The sequence below is a fragment of the Puma concolor genome, chromosome B2 (assembly GCF_028749965.1).
Source record: "Puma concolor isolate L17-30 chromosome B2, mPumCon1.1.hap2, whole genome shotgun sequence".
NCBI lineage: Eukaryota > Metazoa > Chordata > Mammalia > Carnivora > Felidae > Puma > Puma concolor.
This window is the reverse complement of record NC_141671.1, coordinates 116,600,942-116,623,420: the sequence shown is the minus strand read 5'-3', so window position 1 is coordinate 116,623,420 and position 22,479 is coordinate 116,600,942. Positions and strand designations below refer to the sequence as shown.

The following is a 22,479-nucleotide window of genomic DNA, read 5'->3' as shown; positions in this document are numbered from 1 at the left end:
TAAATAAAAAAATAAAATTTGGGGAATGGCTTTTTTTTTTCTATGGCTCTTTTAAATAAAAATGCTCCCCACCTTACCACCCTACAAAATTTGGAGCCTTACTGCATATTTTAGTAGTTTCTATTTTAAATGATCTACTAAACAACCATAGCCATCACGTGGAAAGTCTACTGACTCTACAAAATTGGCCATGCATTTGTATGCCCTGGGATTTCCGAACTAGTAAGTAGTACTGTTTAGTTTACACAGTAATACAATTTAACTTTACATCAAAACGTCCTGACATCAAAAGGACTCATGATGCATCACTGTTACATTCGCATTTTATATCAGATTTCTATTTTTTTTCTGAAAAGTGGCTAACCTTTCTTTTTTAGAACTAGCTCTATTTTGAAAGTACACTTAATAAAAATGCACAGCTCAAACTTTTATGATCTCAATGACACAGGCTTTAAAAGTAAGTCAAAGAATGAAGTCCCAGTTCTAACCTATCACAGCAAGGGATAAAAGATAATTTCAAAGTAGTGGCAGTTTTTATTTGCTCTTGTAACATTCAATTCATACTTGAAAAACATATTAAAAGTAACGTGCATAGGCTTCAACATGATCCTACTGTTTTGAGTTAAAACACTAAAACTCACACTACCTTTTTTCAGAACCAAATTCTGGATTTCCAAGGTAACCCAGGACTTCCTATCTTGCCATAGAGTCTACATTTTGTGTGAATTTGTGTCTAATGCTGTTTACAAATAATACAATTTAACCCATTAGTGTCAGGCCACTAATGAAGACTGGCAAGGAAAATCTAGTATGGTCTCCACTACCAGTTATGTAAGAAATTTAAGTCTCACGGGCTGTAGATTTAATTCCATACACACTTATACCGTGCAATTGCTTGTAGATTCTGTTTAATTATCCTTTATGAATAAATCAAACTACAAGCAGGTGACTAAGCTGAATACCACCACTCCAAACCATCACCTGTTTATTAACCTTTGGCCACTAATGTCAAAATGTTTCCATCCTCTTTCCAGACTCAAACAACAGACAAATTATTTTTGATAAACTCTAGTATTTATTAAATTATAAATTCTGTAATCAAAAAGAAAAATGCAGATCAAGAGGAGCCTCAAACTACAAGGACTAGACAGCAAAGCCTATGGGAAACGCCATGAAGTATGTTACAAGATTCTGAAACATAAGTTATTAACTGTTTTCTTTACATTTCCATTTCAGTAACTTTACTATTTAATAGTTGTTATTCATCTATTTTAAAATTCCAAATTCACATCTATTTTCATATTAATTAAGCTTCCTGTTCATACCGATACCAGACATCTCATAGGTGCCAAATTTTAGTAATGGTTTTACGTCAATCCATGCAGGAAAATAAGACACAATGCAAGAATAAGATGAAGACTGTTAATGCACAGATAATAAACACACACTGGCCAAAAGAACTGAAGAAATTTTAAAAACCTATAAAACAGACCTCAAAAAAACTGGGTTATTACTAAACAACTCTCAACTATTAACGCCCGAGTTCCTTATATTAAATAAATTCCTCAACAGAGACATGTTAAACATTTTTATTACAGGTCTGTCCTCCCCATACCCCTTCCCACCCCAACTCACAAAATGCACTACTAGGGATGAGTATAATGTTATGTGGGCATAAATTTACAGATAACCATTTTAACCTTGAAGAGTTTATTTAAACTTCAGTTACTGTGCACTGTCCATCAGGCCTTCTAGATCTGACACCAGCACTTACTGTTCCACCCCCTGCTACTGACAGATCAGTTCCTGATCGATCAGATACTGTCTGGTTTGCATTAGGAACCAAAAGTCTCTGTTGGGTCAAGGAGTGTTGTGCAACAAGCGCAGATACATCCTCACTATCACTACTGGCATCTGATTCAGTTTCTTCAATGGAGGTATCTGGTGCTGGTACCCTGCCTGAAGATGGTGATTCATGATCTTCTTCTCCTTCCCCCCTATGACTCCTTTCAGCTATGCTGTCTCCACTGAGTTGTAAATGAGCAAAAGAGTCTTCCAGAGAAGTGCTTGCATCAGGGGATGGTGTTGCAGGGCTTGTTAACTGACCATCTACTGATGTTAGGGGCCTTACAGAAGACACTAGAGGCTGAACAGAAGCTCCACTCTGTGCTGATAGACTGTCCGCTCCATCTGCAGAGCTCTCTCTCGCTAGGTTTACAGTATTAGCGTCACAGTCCAGCCTAAGTCCGGCTACTCCCTTCTTTGGTATATCTATTATATCCCGCTTAATCTTCCTGCGACGTCCATGTTCATTTCTCCTGTATTGAACCATATTTTCAAGATCAGCAACATACAGAAACCCGGCAATTAACATTTCAGTGCTCTTTTTACCTTTGGAAAAAGCATCTTCCAACTCTCTACTAGTGCGCTCATCATACTGCCACCACCCATTTCTTCCTTCATAATACCATGCATATTCACCATTTCCTCTACTCGCTGCCTTGAGCTCTTCTGGTGACAATAAGGTTGGCTTGTCAAGGAAATCTTCGGGAATTTCTTGTCGACAGAGGGCACATCGCTTTCCAAGCCATGAAGCTCCCTTTACGCACAGATAGCAGAAAACATGCTTACAAGGCAGACTGACTGGGTGAACACATGTTTGCAGACAAATGGCACATTCAGGGACAGTTAGAGAAGGTGCAGTATTAGAACAGGACTCATTCGCTTTCCTGTTCGTAGGAAGCATGTTTATTGAGTGATCAATTTCACCACAGCCAGCCATCCTAAGAAAATGAGAGAAAATACATGTGATATTAAAATTGTGTTTCAACTCTTCTAATATTGTAATTCAACAATTCAGAAAAACACTTATTAAACACCTACTGTATATGTGTACTACATACCAGACAATGAGGAACAAAATAAAAGAGAAAAAATCTAACTTGTGTAGAAAAAAACTTTTTGATTTTGTTAGGTCATTAATTTTTACACTGGCGGGGGGGGGGGGGGGGACAAAGGGGCACACAAGTAAATGTTAAGCCAAAAATAAATACAACCAAAGTATAGATTTTAAATAAATATACCATTTCTATTCCGTCACAGAACTTATGAGATATAAGTAAATGCAAAGATTTAAAAATGTAAATTCCATTCTAGACTGACTTTTCCAATCAGTGTAGAAAGCACAGAGAAAGTGGCTAAAAGTAATTTAGATTACAATTACAGATGGTGACAATTTTGTAGCCCTTTACAATATTACTAAGTGGTAGCTTTGCAAATGCTGCCATATAGTAACATACTTTGGTACCTGACAAGTAGACCATATGAAATTAAGATTAAAACTGAAATCCTAGAATTTCTCTACTCCTGCTGTATATTTAAAAACACTGGTAAACCAGTCATTTCATTTCCCCTCCATGAAGCACTCTTCTTGTGATGGCCTTTTCTTGTTGCCTTTTTCTAAACCATATGCTCTTGCTTACTCGTTCAAGATGATCTCATCTACACCCATGGCTTCAACGGTTACTTATAAACAAATGACTCAGTAATTGGTATCACCAGCCCAGGTCTCCTTTCAGCCCTAGATCTAGATTTCTAATTGTCTATTTTAGAATTCTTGCTGGATGTTTTGAGGGCAAAAAACCCCTGAACACACGATCTGTTCCTTGCTTATTTACTCCCTAAAAGCTCCCCACTCCTGATGACACCATTATTCATCTGCTTTTTTAAGCCAGAAATTCATCATTCAAACTGCCCTTCGCCACGTCTTCTCATCCAAAACATCAGCAGGTCTTATCAATTTTATCCTAAGCATCTCCTGAATCCATCTACTATACATTTCTACCCTTCCCTCGCCACCCAGTAAACACTGTTTATGAAATTACTGAATATGCCTTGTAATTGGTCCAGCCTTACCTGTTTTGCTTAAAAAGCTGATCTTAGGATAAAGACCAGGATCTATGTGCAATGGTCCCCACCCACCACCAGCCTCATATATTAAACTTCTCCTTGATCAAGCTTCTAGCCACAATGGCTACTCCCTCCAATAAAAGGTTTTTTTCTCTGTATGAACATTTCTTCACTTCCTGCCTCCCATATCCCCCATGGACCAACTACTACTCATCTTATAGCCCTCCTGAGAAACCCTCCATGACTAGGTCAAATCACCCTATTTCTTTTTAACTGCTTACTAGCATGTATTTCTCATTCCTAGCGCTTATCAGAATTGCAATGTTACGTTTATGTGTGTGACTATTTTGTTAATGTCAGTCTTCCCCATAAGCAGGTGGGCTTTTTAAGGGCAGGAAACAGGTCACTGTTGGCTCGTCTCTGTATTCTCATACAAGACCAGGCAGATAGAGAACACTCAAATATTAGCTAAGGAAACGAATATAGGTTTTTCAAAGAAGAATATAATACACCATATTATAAAACATGTTTTTGGGTTTTATTTTACTTTAAATAACATTAAGTTAAACCATCTGATTGATAAACTTTTTTTTAAAGCATTTACTTGTGTATACCTTGGGAATGTATAAAAATTCTGTTAGTACACTTAAAGATCAGCCCTGAAGCAGCATACTGAAAACTATAATGAAAAATTGCAGATGGCCAAGGGAGAAAGGATAACTTGAATTAAGGCAACTGTTATACAATGAAACCAACCTAGATAAGAACTGTAAAAACCTGAGTCTCCCTCTCCCTTATTTTGTACTCTTCAGCACTCAGTTAAACCCAGTCTAAATTTCCTTACCTACAAATCAGTTTATAAAAATTAGGTGAGAATAGCTAAAAAAAAACTCCAAAAAGACCCCACAAAACACTTTACTAAGTGTTCACTAAAGCTTCATTCACTAAAGCTCCACAAATGTTAAAGCCAAGAGAAAACGACTTGAATATTGTTGTCCTAAAGCAGGAGAGGGGGGAAAAAAGGGACATTTTTCAAACTGGATGTATAGGGCTTAAATACTGACATAAAATTTGTTAATTTCTGCCTTATTCAGATGAGCATTTATTTAAAAACTATGATAGTCCATTTATAATGTTGAGTATTTGATGGATCTAAAGACACACCTACTTTGTTAAATAAAAAACATTAATGCAAGAAAGCAATAATCACAGTATGGCCTAATTCTTGCAGTAAAGTGTTAGATACTTATTAAAAGTAATAACGAGAGGCAGATGAGAAGATGGATATAGGCCAGAAAGTTTGGAGTGCAGAGCAGTGGAAAAGATTAAAGGCAGAGACATGTGCACAACACCGAGTCAAATAAGCAACTGAAGCGTAAAATGAAGCTGTAAAAGTAATCAGAAGCCAAACATGAAAATCTTTTTGTGCCCTGCTAAGGAAACATCTGATTTTATTTTATCCCATGGTACTAGGAAACCATAGATATTTCAAAGAGGAGAGAAAATGATAGAGGGAGTAGACCAGTAGTTAGTAAACAGAAATAGAGGTAAAAGATCTCACAGTGATTGGCAACCATTAATTAACTGCTGCTTAAAATGAGTGACAATCTCTACCATTTGATTCTGTGTTTTAAACAAGGAATATTTCAAATTTTATCACCATATGGATCTATGCTTTTTTCCAAAATCAAGCATTCAAAAAAGGGCACAGTGGTTACAAGAGTAGTCATTAAAAATGTTTATGCTCATCAAAACTTCAAAAACAATGCTCCTAGACTTTCATCACATCCTATCTGTCCAACAATCCATTCTCTTATTGCTTTTCTGTGTCCTTGGTTCCTCAATAGGCAAGGTTCAAAATGACAGCAAGTTGTTGAAAACACCGTACTTAAATAGAAAAGGAAGCAACACATAAGCTCAATAGAAAGAAATGATCACTATGAAATATCTGATTTCCAAACTTTGTTTCAACTTTTAATTACATTTCCAATCAACTCCTTTACCAGAAACTCTAGTTACATAAAGTACAACTTTTTCCCAACCTATGGTAAGTTCTACCAAATATGAACTCTTCATATGTGTTAGGCACTTATAGAAGCTTCAAAGTATTTTGAGATAAACTCTCACCTTCAAAGACCTTGTAACTTAACAATCTAAACTGTAAGTGAAAGCTCCTGCTTCTCAACTGGTCAATTAATGCTCCTCACCTATTTCCCCTAAAAAGAACTGACTGTGCATACCACATCTTGTTAGGCTCTCCACAACTCATATGTATTTCTTAAATACAAAATATCTTAGTACTTCCCAAAGTAGTGAGAGAAAGAGTACCACATATTTCAGTTACATTTGGCAAAAGAATGAGAATACTTTTATCTGCTCCAGGTAACCTTACACTTTGGTAAGAGTCTATGTACATTACTTTCAATTCTACCAAATATAACCTGCACCTAATGTACCTGTAAGAGGTTTTTAAAAAATCATACTCATGCTATGCTTCTGAATCTTCAGCTTTCTCCTTAGTAAAACGGGGATAATTCATGTTCAATTCAAAATTATTGTAAAGTGAATACATTAAATGAAAGCATAAAACTGTATTTGAAAACCTCTTTTAATTCATCAGGTCCTATTGCTACACTTAACTTTTTGGTAACAAAAACAATTAAAATTAGCTACAGAATGGAAGAACAAATAATATGTATCTTCTTACATCCCTTTCAATTTAGGTTAAAGAAATTAGTTGTCAGTGAAATTCTTTTTTTAAATTTTTAAATGTTTATTTGAGACGGGGGGGGGGGGGGGAGGGAGGGGGGGAGGGGGAGAGGGGGGAGAGAGGGAGAGAGAGAGAGTGTATGAGTGATGGAGGGGCGGAGAGAGAGGGGGACACAGAATCCAAAGCAGGCTCCAGGCTCTCAGCTGTCAGCACAGAGCCCGATATGGGGCTCGAACTCACGAACTGTGAGATCGTGAACTGAGCCAAAGTCAGACACTTAACTGACTGAGCCACCCAGGCGCCCTAGTTGTCAATGAAATTCTTGAAATTTTTTTTTTATATTTCCATATTTATTTAAAGCCTCATTAAGAAAAAGAAAACAGGGGTGTCTGGGTGGCTCAGTCAGTTGAGCGTCTGACTCTTGATTTTGGCTCAGGTTATGAACTCATGGTTCATGGGAGCAAGTCCAGTGTCAGGCTTGGGTTCCGTAAGATTCTCTCTCCTTCTGCTCATCTCCTGCTCATGCACACACAGGCTTTCTCTCAAAACAAACAAAAACAAAACAACCCCCCACCCAAAACCCAAAAACCCAACAAAAAAGAAAGTCATCCATCCATTTTGATTCTATTCATAAGACAAAATGGAGAAATGGGCTAATACTCATCACTACTTAGAAAAAAAAAAAGTATATATTCTTGAAGACATGAAAATGAACGAACACCCAAATTAAACTTGTAGGGAGAGCAGACAGAAGCGCCAACCACAGAACCTTGGAGTATTTCAGTATTTACAAGTGAGGCAAAAGAGCCTGCAAAAGATGTTAAGAAATGTCAGAGAGAGATGGGGAATAAAGAGACCACCACCACGACAAAAGCCACAAGGGAGACACTTGCCTAAAACAAGGGTCAACCAAGGAGAGGACTTAAAAAAAAAAGTTAACTATTAAACTCATGGCATATTTCTACCTTTATAGTGAAATGTATGGTGCAAAAGTTGTGAGCACCACACACAATTAGCTATTTTGATTTCCCAGAGACTATCAAGCCTCCTATCAATAATTTTTTACTCAGTCAAAACAACTTTATTTCCCCTATTCCCAAAGACTGTAGACAACTTTCTCCAATCTCTTAAAAAATGTCCCAGATTCCTTTATCATTAAGAAATTAGGTAAGAGTGAATCCTTACAGTTTATCTTTATCTTCACTTTACCTTGTCATCATTCCTCTTGGCTCAGGTTGGGGTATAGTTAGTTGTTTTCAAAGTTGACTCCTCAACTTCTGTTAATACCATCCCAATTCCCTCAAGATTTTGGTTAATATTCTCTATCCTTAAATTTCAAAATCAACTACCATGCTTTTAGTCTAATGGTCTCTTTTGCTCTCAATGTATTTGATTCCATCGCACTGAACGATAATGACCAGCAACTATTTTTCTAAAACTTTATACTATTCATTTCCTTGATGGTACTCTCTCCCAATTCTCCTTTCTGTTTCATTGTTTTCTATCTTCTCCAGCTGCCCTTAAGTAGCAGTATTCTTCACAAAGGTTCTATGGGTGGCCCCATTTCCCCATTGCATTCTATGTCTAGACAATCTACTTAAGATTTCAAAATTATAGATATACCACCATGATTCTCAAAATCTAATATCCAGAACCATTCCAACTATATTTCCAATCTGTATTCAAAAAATCTACCTCAATATTCTCCAAGGACCTGATATCAAACATGACTAAAACCAAAGTTATCTGTTCACCTAAACCTGCGTCCTTGTCCTTTGTTTTCGATCTTGGACAAAACTTAGATCCATCCTCAATGCTCCCTTATTCCTTGGCCACTTCACTTCTCCATGACAGAAACTTATTTAGAATGTGTCCCCTTCAAATGCAAACTGGTGCAACTACTCTGGGGAACAGTATGGAGGTTTCTCAAAAAACTAAAAATAGAACTGCCCTACAATCCAGCAATTGTACTAGGTGTTTACACAAAGTATACAAAAATACAGATTTGAAGGAATACATGCACCACAGTGCTTACAGCAGCATTATCAACCATAGCCAAACTACTGAAAGCCCAAATGTCCATCAACTGATGAAAAGATAAAGATGTGGTGTACATATACATACAATGGAGTATTACCCAGCCATCAAAAAGAATGACATCTTGCCATTTGCAATGACATGGTTGGAGCTAGAATGTATTATGCTAAGTGATGTAAGTCAATCGGAGAAAGACGTACCATATGATTTCACTCCTGTGTGGAATTTAAGTAAACAAAACAGATGAACATATGGAAAAGTGGGGGGAGAGAAGAGATGGACACAAACCACAAGAGACTCAACGATAGAGAACAAACTGAGGGAGGCAGGTGGAGATGGACTAGATGGGTGATGGGTATTAAGGAGGGCCCTTGTGGTGATGAGCACTGGGCGCTGTATGTAAGGGATGAATCTATTCCTGAAAACAACATTGCACTGTATATTTAAAAAAAAAAAAAAAAAAAAAAAAAAAAAGTGTCCCCTTCATTCCCAAAGCCTATATATAACCCTAATTCTGGCCTCTTGGACACACGCTTGTACAAAATATTAACCTTTCAAGTGGTCTCTCAGACTTCAATCCTTTCTCCTTATCTTTTCTCAGTTCAACCATGTCAAATTAGTTTTCTTTCCAATCTTCAATAGTTTTCTACTGCCTACATAATCGAATCCAAATTCCTAAGCACTGGCTTTCAAATACACTGACATAATCTTTAGAGTAAAACAGACTTAGTTAAAATCCTGGCTCCGTCATTTCTTCTCACTACACTAACCTAGAAGAGCATATCTCAAACTCTTCCGTGAAAGTAAGAATTAGCTGGTGAGTTTGTACAGATTTGAGTTAAAGCCTAAAAATCTGTGTGTTTAACAAGTGCTCCAGGAGATAATTCTCAGAGAAATTTGGAAAATGCCAAGCCATGGCAAATGACTTCATCTCTCTAATTCTACGTCTTCACCAGTAAATGAGCTACTACCATTTTTCATAATGATTAAATCTAATAATCCAAGTAAAATACCCAATAAGCGCCTAGCAAAATAGTAGGGACTAAATAAACATTCACTCCCTTTACTAACTTTGAAGTCTCTTTCTCCCCCCCCCCCCCCCACCCCACTTTGCCACACAGGATTGCTTCCTGACTCTCCTAAGATGCCCTGATATTTGGGCAACTGTGCTCCTCCCTCATTCCCTTGGCTTGAAAAATACTTCCTAATTTTCTCAGCTTGTTAAAATTCTACTTATTCTTTAAGACCAAGCCAAAAGTTCTTTTGCTTACTCTGAGCCCTTCAGGTGGACTAAATCCTCTAAGTTCCAAAAGCATTTTATTGTTACCTCAATATGGCATTTTTCTCACTGTTTAATTAATAATTATAAATTATAATTAATAATTATAAAATTATGTCTCACTTATTAGACCATACTCTAGTTGCTTGATGGCCAGCACCTACAATATTTGACCTACAAGATTAAACAATATTATATGTATATAGACAGATAACATATAAACAGGATTAAATAAAAAATATAAAAAGATATAAAAGACAAGCAAACATTTCTAATAAATCTTTATAAATGAACAATGTCTTGAGCCAATAGTTCTCTCTCACTGCAGGATTGTGGGTGATCATCTCCCATGCTTGGTCCCAGGCTGTGGTGTTTGGCAGAAGTAAGTGATTTTTCAAAACATTAGAAGGTGCCCACAACTAGCACTAGTGTATTTTTTGTCACTTCAAAGCATCTATGGACAGTCCTTTTGCTTTTCCATACAAGAGTAAGCTTAGGAATGCTTTGCCTCATTCTAGGTCAGGCTGCCTGCAGATATAGACCCTTTCCTCTGCTGCCTTATTGCCAGTTACATTAAACACAGTATATGACAAGAGTGTATTAATACTGTACTGTAAAAAAGATTCCACTGAGCCAATAGATAGCAGTGATTCCATCAGTAACAGTGAAAGTCATCCTACACAATAACCCTCCTCTCTCTTGTCTCTCTCACACCAGACATGGAAGTTTTCAAAGGTAAGTGCAGGTTAATTTATTTTTCTTTATATTTTATATTTTATTATTTTGTATTATATTACAGTATTGTGATCATTTTTATATGAATATTTTTGGCTTGTGGAACCAATCATCTTGAGTTTCCATTATTTCTTATGGGGAAATTCGCTTTGATATACAAGTGCTTTGGATTACAAACACGTTTCCAGAACAAATTATGCTCGCAAACCAAGGTTTTATACTGTACTATGTAAAGAAGAAGTAGAACCTAAAAGACCTGGAGATCTTTCCAAATTTTTTAGCATTCTATAAGCAAATTCTTTTGTCTTCAGTTTCATTCACTTTTACAGAAATTTTTCCTGATGAGATTTCTGGATATCTACATTAGCAATAATTTAATGAGAAGAAAATTGTTACCTCAATAAAATATCTAAAAGTCAATACAAAATGCTCTTTTTTTTTATAATTAGAACTAAATATGACATATACTTGGCTTAGTGCATTTTATTAGTCCATTTAATTTACTGCATCCTTGGGAAAAACCACGATGCCACACTTACATTTCTATTACAGATCCCACAGTTGTCTGTCACAAAAATAAAAGACCATCTTCACCAGCAGTCAAACAGTTTGCAGTATTTTCTCTTCCACTGTGGGTTCATTCTGTGCTGCAAAAGAAATTATTTCATCAACTTCTATAAAGATTAAGATCAATAAAATTAGTCACTTACATATGATCCTTTCATTTAACAAAATTCAGCGGCAAATCGTATCTTAAAAATGAAAAAATTTCAAGACAAGGATGCCTGCTTTTACCACTTCTATTCAACACAGCATTCGAAGTGCTAGACAGAGCAATTAAGACCAGAAAAAGATATGCAAGGCAAACAAATTGGTAAGGAAGAAGTAAAACTATTTCTATTTGCAGAGATAGTAAAACTATTTGTATTTCCTATATAGAAAATTCCAAAGAATCCTCAAGAAAACTACTAGAGTTAATAAAAAATTTAGCAAAGCTGCAGGTTACAACTTCAATATACAAGTCAGCTGTGTTTCTGTATCTAGCAGTCAACAATCCAAAAAGGAAATCAAAAAAGCATTTTACAGAATGCTCAAGACTTCCATTTATAAGCATCTAAAAGAGTAAAATGCCTAGGCATCAACTTAACCAAGGAGGGGAAAGATTTGTACACTGAAAACTACAAAACACTGCAGAAAGAAATTAAAGGAGAGCTAAATAAATGGAAAGACAACTATAACAGATTGGAAGATTGAAGATGACAATACTGCCCAAACTGATCTACAGATTCAAGATAATTCTTTTTTTTTAAATTTTTAAAAAATATTTAGTTTGGGGGGGGGGGGGGGGACGTGTGTGCAAGCCAGCAGGGGAGGTGCAGAGAGGGAGACACAGAATCGAAAGCAAGCTCCAGGCTCTTCTGAGCTGTTAGCACAGAGCCCGACGTGGGGCTTGAACTCACAGACTGTGAGATCATGACCTGAGCCAAAGTTGGACACTTAACTGACTGAGCCACCCAGGTGCCCAGATTCAACATAATTCTTATGGCAATTCGAACAGCCTTTTTTGCAGAAATGGAAAAGCCAATCCGCAAATTTATATGAAATTGTGAGAGGCCTAAAATAACCCAAAACAATCTTAAAAAAGAACAAAGTTGGAGAACTCACACATGCCAACTTCAAAACTTACTACAAAGCTAACAGTAACAAAGTCCATGTGGTATTGGCATAAGAACAAGGCAAATATACCAATAGAAGAGACAGTCCAGGGGCGCCTGGGTGGCTCAGTCGGTTAAGCGGCCGACTTCAGCTCAGGTCACGATCTCACACTCCGTGAGTTCGAGCCCCGCGTCGGGCTCTGTGCTGACAGCTCAGAGCCTGGAGCCTGTTTCAGATTCTGTGTCTCCCTCTCTCTGACCCTCCCCCATTCACGCTCTGTCTCTCTGTGTCAAAAATAAATAAACGTTAAAAAAAATTTAAAAAAAAAAAAAGAAGAGACAGTCCAGAACAAATTCATACTTCTATGGCTAATTGATTTTTAAAAAAAAAATTTTTTTTAATGTTTATTTTTGAGAGAGACGGAGACAGAGAGATAAGAATGTGAACAGGGGAGGTGCAGAGAGAGAGGGAGACACAGAATCTGAAGCAGGCTCCAGGCTCTGAGCTGTCAGCACAGAGCCTGATGTGGGGCTCAAACTCAGACTGTGAGATCATGACCTGAGCTGAAGTCAGACCCTTAACTGACTGAGCCACCCAGGCACACCTATGCCTAACTGATTTTTAAAGAGGTGCCAAGTCCATTCAAGGGGGAAAGAACGGTCTCTTTAACACATGCTAGGACAAGTGATTTACCACATGCAAAAGCAGGAAGTTGGACCCCTACTTCACACCATATACACAAACTGACTCAAAATGGACCAACAATCTAAATATATGAGGTGAAACCATACAACCCTTAGAAGAAAATAGAGTGATATATATCTATGACCTGGGGTTTGATAATGGATTCCTAGATATGAATGACACCAAAAGCATGAGCAATAAAAAAAATAGATACATAAATGAACGATAAATTGTGGACTTCATCGAAATTAAAACTTTGGGGCATACAAGGACATTGTCAAGCAAGTTAAAATTCAACCTACAGAATGGGAGAGAATCTTTACAAATCATATACTGATAAGGGTTTAATATCCACAATATATAAAAAAAATGCCTACAACTCAACAAAGAAAAAAATATTTTTAATGGACAAAAGACTTGAACAGACATTTCATCAAAGAAGATATCGAAATGGCCAATAAATACATGAAAAGATGCTCAGCATTAGTTATTAGGGAAATGTAAATCAAAACCACAAGTATTGCCACTTCACATGCATGAGGATGGCTACAAATTTAAAAAAAAGGAAATAATAAACATTGGTGAGAATATGAAGAAACTGGAACCCTTGTACACTGTTGATGGGAATGGGAAATAGTGGAGCCACTGTGAAGTTTGCTGGTTCCTCAAAAAAGTTTTACCCATATAACAGAATTACCATATAATTCAGCAATTCCACTCCCAGGTATATACCCCAAATAACTGAAAACAGGGACTGAAACACATACTTGTACACCAACGTTCACTGCAGAATTATTCACAAAAGTCAAAAGCTGGAAACAACCCAAGTGCCCAACAACAGAATGGATAAACAAAATGTGGTAAAAATACAATGGAATATTATTCAACTACAGAAAGAAATGAAGTTCTCATACATACTATAATATGGATAAGCCTTGAAAATATTATGTTAAGTGAAATAAGCCAGACACAAAAGGACAAATGCTGTGATTCCACTAACATGAAATATTGAAATTAGTCAGACACAGAAAGTAGAGAAGTTACCAGGGGCTACAAATGGGAGAGTTATTGCTTAGTAGATACAGAATTTGTTTGAAATGATGACAAAGTTGTGGAAATATACAGTGGTCATGGTTGTACAACACTGTAAATGTAATTAATGGCACTGACTTGTACACTTAAAAGTGTACTGACTTGTATACATTATTTATATTTTACCACAATGAAAAAATTTTTAAAGGCAGACAAGTTCTATATGGACAAAAAAGTCCATATGGAATTTATTCCATAGCCATTGCCTTTTTCCAAGGAAGTCATGTGTGAAGAGACTAGGCCATCACATTAACCAGGACCTCCTGCTGCTTCTACGTATATCCAACTTTACAAACATTAAGCCAAACTTATGCAGGGAATCCAGAAGAAACAAACAAAACATCATCTCAGCTATTAATCCTCTTTCTTCTCATTTAGTAAGTGCTCATTCCACTTCACAATACCCAGTGCAGGAGGCACATCATACTACACAGAACTCAGAATCAAGTATATATGATGACGAAAGAGTTAGGTAAACCTCACAATAAAGAATTGAATTATTTCAGTTCCATGTGCCTTTCATAGTACAGAGGAGTTTAAGTGTTTGAAGACAAATATTTTTAATACATAGCCTTTAAATACAAGCCAGCTTGTCCCACCAAATGTTTAACAGAACAAACAATAATCTTTTCAGAACCAGAGGATTTTCAACTGTTAAAAAAGAGTTCCTAAATTACCTGACTTTTTGTTTTACAGACTTTGGAAACTGAGTCTTTACATTAAATGGATTCCATTGTCCTGATCACCACTCCTACCCCCCAACCCTTTCACTTTACTTTCTAGGTGCCTACAACTTTCATGGCACCACAGGAGACTCCATGTCTCTCTTGCAGGCTACTAAAAACAGAAACTGCCCATTTGCACACACAGGACAGGAAGAAACATTGTAACATTCTAACATCATCACTCTTAATGAAAACATTATCTCTTTGAAGTCTCTACCACTGACTATACAATCCCCTAACAGCAGTTCTCCTTAACCTTTAAGGCACTGACTTAATTTTCACTGTTCATCATCCTCTTTGCCAGTAGACATGGGTTTAAGCCCAAGAATCCCATGTCAAGTGACAGTGATGCAGGTAGTCCCTCGAATACAGGTAGAACAGTGAGAAACACTGTTCTGTTTTCAAATCCTAAAATCTTACATTCAATGAACTTCACCTCCTTGTCCCTCCAGCAACCAAGTATGATGTGTAACATTTGGAACTGCATGCCACCTAAACTGCTGCCTCTCTAAAATCTTAATCTCACTCTTGGATCACAAACTCACGTGTTCCCAGCTAACTTATGCTCTCATTCCCACACCTGTTCTTTAATTTCACAAGGACCTCCAGTTTCTTGCCAGCCTCCTTTTCTTTATCCAGGTGCCAGTCTCAATTCCTTTCCTGCCCATTCTGGAGCTCCACCATTTTAACTTATTAACAGAATCCTTGGCTCTCTCACATCTCTCATCTGCACATTCTCTACAAACCCCTTTTCTGAATGAATCTTAAAGTGACATCTCAGCTTCCATGCTTTAACCAACAAATGCTGACGGGAGGAAGAAAAACAGAAAATTCTTTTCCTCATCCTCTATTCAACTAACTGCACCAAATTCTGTCAACTTCTATCCCAAACACCTTCGGAATCCTCTACTCTCTTGCCATTGCTAGTGCCCTGGTTTAGACCTATATCATCTCTTACTTGAACGACTGTTCAGCCTGATTATTTTGCTTCAGTAAAACCCCTCAAATGTATTCACTAAGCCTCTGAATGATATACTAAAAAGGCAAAATGGGCCTCCCATACACAAAACCCTATACTAGCTCTCCAGCCTATACCATAAAGGCAAAGCTCCTAAGAACAGCATTCAAAGGCTTTAATGACCTGAAACCTCAATCTCTCTCTAGTCTTCTCTCTCACCACCACTCTCACAGATTAATAATATAGTTACACCAAATTATTCGTATTTCTCTAAACCTCCCTTTGTAGTTGTGTACTTACTTCCTCCTCTGGTATAATCTATCTCTTTTATAGCTTATGAATGCTACTACCATTTTTTCTGACTACGTCCCCAAAATGGTTCCCTCCACGATATTTTGTACATTCTTCTATTACCAAACTTATCATATATACACTGAAATTATTTGTTTGCTTTCGACTGTTCTATTAAACCATGAGCCCCCTAATGATAAAGACTGTTTTCTATCTCTGAATGGCTAGTAATCTGCCAATCAGTTTTTGTTGACTTGAAGTGATTATTTCTTGGATGAAGGAAAAACTTCCTAAAATAACCACTGAGAGAAATAAAATATTGAAAAACTAAATTAATTCATGTAACACAACATTTCAATTCTGTGAACAAGGCATCCAGCCACAAAAAATATAAAGATACCCAAGTTCTAATCATTTCTTTCATGAACTTAAAACATAACACAGGGAAGTTACATTTACAAATTTAAGATTAGAATCATCTTTATATCTCTTGCCAAGCACACCGTTTACCTAGGCTTTGTTCACTGTCAATGAATCTCCAGAATGCAGATAAAAACCCAAGAATAAAACCGGTTTAAGTAAATCTTGCAAGCTACAGTGACTTTTCCAATTCCTATATCCCATGGATAATTTTCCAGGTGGACTCTAAATGGATAATAATGCTTGGGAGAAGGAAAATAAACTAAAATCTATGTAGTATTCTAGATCCTAGCTATGCAAACTGTGTTCCCAACCAACTATACTAGCATTTACCTGGGAGTCCCTTAAAATGAAAAATCTGGAGCCCCATTCCATACCTACAGAATCAGATCTCCAGGTGGCTCATATGCATACTAAAGTTCATGAAGCTCTAGATATCCTCAAAACAACTGTGAGATAGGACTATACACATTTTATACATGAGGAAACCCAAGCCCGTAAGGATTAATCCCAAATCACAAAGCTATCAATGCTGGGGAGCTGCAATTCATTCCCAAGGGTACCTTTAAAAAAAATCTTTTCTTCAGTGTACTATATCTCAGAGAAAAGGTCTAGAATAGCATTAAATAATGCTGTTAGATAACAATATGATGCAAGCCACATTTGTGTGATTACAAATTTTCTATTAGCTACATTAAGGACAGAAAAAGGAAACAGGTAAAATTCATTTAAATAATATATTTTAGGGGCGCCTGGGTGGCGCAGTTGATTAAGCGTCCGACTTCAGCCAGGTCACGATTTTGCGGTCCGTGAGTTGGAGCCCCGCGTCAGGCTCTGAGCTGATGGCCCAGAGCCTGGAGCCTGTTTCCGATTCTGTGTCTCCCTCTCTCTCTGCCCCTCCCCCATTCATGCTCTGTCTCTCTCTGTCCCAAAAATAAATAAACGTTGAAAAAAAAAATTTAAAAAAAAAAATAAAAAAAAAAATAAAAAAAAAAATAATATATTTTATTTAACTCAATATATTTAAAACATTACCATTTCCACATGTATTCAATATAAAGAAGTTATTCATGTGTTTTGTACATTGTTATGTGTGTGTATATTCTTTGTAATTTGGTGCATATTTTAAAATTCTAGCACAACTCAAACTAACCGTATCTAGTGCTCAACAGCTCCATGGGGCTAGTGGGTACCATAACTAGGCAATGCCGATTTAGAATGTTTTGCTTTTTAACAATTTTTAAAAATACAAAACTGGTAATTTACTACCAGAATCGTTGAATAAAGAAAATAACCCCATATTAGTTTACCCACACCTCTGCTGGTACAGATAAAAAAGAAAATTGCATAGTTTGTTGTAATCAAAATTGACTGGTTTCAGTGACAATAATTCTGCCAAACTGATCCATCCACTATAACCTCAGAATTATAATGCCTAATGGGCACAACATAGGGCACAGCATGTAATATTCAGAATAGTCATGTGTAGTAGTCCTCAGAAAACTTCTACATTTGAAACCAAAGACTTCTTTTAAATGAGGGGCGGGGGAGGATTTTACTTTCAGTTAAACATGTAAGATCGAATAGTGTAATTCTAACTATACGCCAGAATTAATTTGGCAAACATAAATAATTCAAACATACATAAATCTCACTGCAATGAATGATTTGTAAATTATATGCCAAACTCAATATAATTTATGAATTACTACAGTAAAATTTACCAAAGTATTCTAATATGCAAATACCAATTAGTTAATGGGTTAAGGTTCTTTCTCTAGGTGAAAATTTATACAGAAAAGAATTATTAGGAAGGAAACATAAAGAAAGAAAAGATTTGAAACTACGTTACATATTCCCATCTCTTAACAATTCTGGAAAAAAAAAGGTGACACACTAAATTTAAAAATATGTAAGAATTTAGGATTGTCAGTGAATTTAAATTATTTACCCACTCAACCAGATAGTAAATAAGTATAACTGAAAATGAAGTAATACCATACTATTTATAATTTGTGACCACTCAACAAATTCACACTCCTTATTTGCATACGCAGTTATCTTCTCTGAAAATATTTTAGGATTACAATTCCATTTTCTCAAGTCAGTCACAAAGTCAAAAAAATTTCCCCACATAATAGATTCAAATAAATGACTGTCTTTTTAAATAACTAATCAAAGAAAAAGATAAGCACATTAACTGTATTTGGTATTTTAACCAAAGATTTGAAGACTTCCTGTATTTTTCCAATTACTAAGAGCTAATGTTTAATAAAATATTTTTACTCCTTTTTATGCAAAATACACAAAACAGGAAATGTTCTATATAAAAGCTAACAGTGACAGAAAAAAATACTTCAAACCTCCCAACTTTTGGTATACAAATTTAAAAAAAAGCAAGGAAAAGCAAAAACCAGTAAAAGAAGGAATAGTGTGGAAATTTAGCAGCTACATCTTCATATTTAAGAGTCTCAAATTGAGAGAGGTAACTAAATGCCCTAATGTTTCCATTTTTAGCTTTCCCTCTCATCGGCCTGCTAAAACTGAGCTTACAGAAAGCACAGGTCATACTGGGAAACAAAAGTCTTCAGTCAAAACTCATTTCAACCAAATGGGGGCTAATACTTGACTCTACACTATTTTAAAGAATCATTTCCCTTATTGTTAAGCACTTCCCTTAAAACATCTCTGTATGGCAACCTATGACCTTCACAATCTTCACAGTCAAGCATTCAATTTTTATATTCCTCCCCAACCAAATGTGAGCTTTGCATTTTAATTTAAACAAAACATGAAATATGAATGTGAACAAATATGTTCTTTTAATCTTATCAAACAGAAGCTTCGTAGCCTGCAGCCATTTTGTAAATGAGAAAGGCACTGTTGCTAATTATATGTGTGACCTTGGTCAAGTCATAACTCCATTGTTTTAGTTATTTCACCCTAATCTTTTTTTTTTTGTAATTCTAAATAATTAACAGGCATTTAACGGGTTTTATTTTAATTAATCCAAAAGGTAATAAGCCACACTCAATAGTCCATAAATAAGCACAGGTGGCTGCAGTAGAATGTTAATAAAATGGTTTTCATACCCACAAAGATTATTCCTAATCCAGCCTGTTGTTTCACACATGCAGGTTCCTTAGACACAACCAGGTACCAAGCAGGGGGAATGGAAAGAAGGGTCAGCACCCTCTGTTACTGACACTGGAAAAAAAAAATTCAAATATCCACCTGACAGTGTGTCAAGGCATTTCATGCTAGTCAAGTGCTAATACATAAAATAATATTCTCTAAATACATTAGTATTTGCAAAACAAACAAACAAACAAACATGGAATACAACCTTTTTCTTTTATACTCAGTCAAAAAATAATTTCTGGATCCTTTAAAAAAATCTTTCCTATTCTTCTGACCATTCAAATTGGTGGAAACTGAAACAAAATACCTTACCAGTTAATACTTGTCTCCTAAAAGAAAAAACGCCATTTCCTTTTTCTTCCTTCCAATAATGACCAGCTATCTGGAAAGATAGTTTCCTTGGTTATTATAATCTACCAAGTTTTTAACAACCAGTAAATAACAAAAACCTTCAAATGTTTACTATTATTTTCATTTTGCCCACAACTAATATTGGCCCATTTCAAACATAAATTCTAAATCAAAGAGCAGGCTTAACAAAATGCTCCAGTTTAAGATACACAAGGCTAAAACACATCCAAAATCTATTTCTAGTATGGCTTTCACTTTCCTGGTTTTCTCTTTAAAAAGAGAATTACTTGACCTGTTTTCATGTGTTTTTAGAAACTCGGACACTCAAGAAAATATTTGCTGGTCATGAAAACAGCAAAGCCAACATTACAAGTCCTGTTATTTCTGCGAGTCATTTTCTTCAGGTGTCCTATATTCCACGTCTTTTTAAGAGTCTAAATATAGATTCATTTGCTCAAAAGACAAAAAATCCTAACTACTCTAATTTCTGTAATTACACACTGCTTTCAATGCCAATGTTATACTTTCACATCCTATTTAAAAAGTATACACACTGGAGGGGAAGGTGTGTGGCGATGCACCTGAAATGTCAAGCTACAAAGACAACGCTTTTTCTATCATTTCTTGGCTTTCTTCTTCCGTCAATTCCACCCTGTTCCAATATTACAAAAATATTAAACAAAATGTAAGTACTTTCGAAACTTGAAGAGTGTCACTAAAATGGCACGCAGGGAAGGGAAAAAAAAAAACATATACGAAATGGTTAACAAGAGAAAGCTTTAGTTGCCAAAATGTATGTGTAAACTGAAAACAATTTTGCAACCTTCTCTAGACGCCTACGGCAAATAAAATAGCGACAACAATGGAAGACCCCTACTCTTAGACGGGTTGGGGGATAGAGAGAGAACTCGCACCCACCAACCAGAACAAAGCCAACAGCCTCTGCTTTTAAGATGCCCTGAGGTTTTCTGTTGTTGTTGTTGTTATTGTTTTGGCTTCACGGGTATCAAGAGATCTCTTCATTGTTCTGATGCTTTAATAACCATCAAAACAACGAAAACTATGCAGCGCTGGGTTTAACCAAGGCAAGGTGGAGGGAATGCTCTTCTTATTAGGCAAGACCCAGACACTGAGCAGGAGGAGGAGAGAGGGAAGAGAAGGAAGCCGCAAAACACACTCCGGAAAAAGACAAAATGCAGGGACTCTACGCCCTGGCTGCGATCTGACCCAGGGCCAGGGTAGAGGCCTCCACACGGGAAGCAGGGAGCAGGAAACCCTTCAAACCATCGCCGCCCCTAAATCTTGAGGCCAAAAGGTCCCCCCGTAGAGGCCTGACACCACCGCCAAGGGGAGAGAAGAGAAACCTGGCTGCCACCAAAGGCGGAGAAGAGGACCCCGGCGGAAGAGGCTGCGCAGTAATGGCCGCTGCTCCGCCTCTCGCACCCGGACCGTGACCAGCTCTGGGCCGTCGCCCTGGGCAGGGGCTGCGACGGCCGCGGACTACGCAGCGCCCGTCACAGTCTTCTTGCCTGTGACAGCAGCCAAGGTGGGGGCGGCGGGAAAGGCTGAACTGCTCCATCCCGCCTGGGTGCAGAGACCCGCGGCCGCGCTGGCCCAAGGGCGTCCACCTACGTACCGGCCCCTGACCCCGCCGCCGCCGCCCCTCTCAGGCCCGGAGCGAAGGGCCGACCCGGACAGCGTCGCGGCTGGAGGTGACGCCGCAAGCCTTTATGCCTTTCCTCGGGTTAGGATCCCGGAATGGCTGACTTTCACCCTTCCCCGCCAGGACTTCACCCCGACTCCCACCTCTCTAGCCACAACCGCGGCCGTCTCGCAGTCTTTTCTCTTCGGCCTCGGAGCCCGCAGCGGCCGGGAACGCGCGCGGCTGTCACGTGACCTCCCGTCGCGTCGCGGGGGCGGGGCCGCGCGGGGCGGAAGTAGCGCCTTGTACCGGGGATCCTGTGTCAACCCCCTCTGCGTCCTGTTTCCCCACGACCCAACCGTGGAGCGAGCTGTTAGATACCTGCTTTTTCTTGCCTTTGGAGACCTGTAGTTTCACTGCCCTGGCCGTTCTAACTGCTTTGTATTGTACTTTACTTGTAATTAGGTGCTGAAGAGTGAAAGAATGCAGGCCCACGAGTTTGGCGCCGAGGAAGTAAGACGCATGTAGGACCAGCAGGTGGTGCTTTTCTGAAACCCCGCTGCAAGATCCAGAAAAAGCGGTTGAGCGCCTAGCTGGATTTGGGGGTACAGAGTATTTGGCAAAGTACTACTTGCTCTCTTAACAATAACAACAACAAAAAGGGCCTTCTAAGATGTTCTATTTTATTCACCATCTGAAGGGTTGAGCAATTTAATCAGAAAAAAATAGATCTTAATTTCCTTTTGGACCCACTTTTCTTAGATTAGAGCATAGGGGAGCTGGAGGGAGAGATTAAGCAGCGTAAGAATCTAAAACTAGGGGCGCCTGGGTGGCTCAGTCGGTTAAGCG

At 37.6% G+C, this 22,479-nt stretch overlaps 1 protein-coding gene across 6 annotated transcripts; it reads right to left on the bottom strand.

The window, feature by feature from the left end:
• Window positions 1-1,052: 1,052 nt before the first annotated feature.
• RNF146 (ring finger protein 146) lies at window positions 1,053-21,932 on the bottom strand. Of its 6 annotated transcripts, none has more exons than XM_025926170.2 (3): window positions 21,795-21,932; window positions 11,210-11,317; window positions 1,053-2,783 (listed from the first exon to the last, which is right to left on the bottom strand). In XM_025926170.2, coding segments are annotated over exons 2-3 (1,071 nt in total). In that variant the 5' UTR covers window positions 11,212-11,317; window positions 21,795-21,932; the 3' UTR covers window positions 1,053-1,714. The 6 variants fall into 6 exon arrangements, with proteins under 6 accessions (XP_025781955.1, XP_025781958.1, XP_086563905.1 ...); XM_025926173.2 differs by having other exon boundaries at window positions 11,210-11,312; window positions 21,795-21,894; XM_086707779.1 differs by lacking the exon at window positions 21,795-21,932 and adding an exon at window positions 21,625-21,763.
• Between the last annotated feature and the right edge of the window lie 547 nt (window positions 21,933-22,479).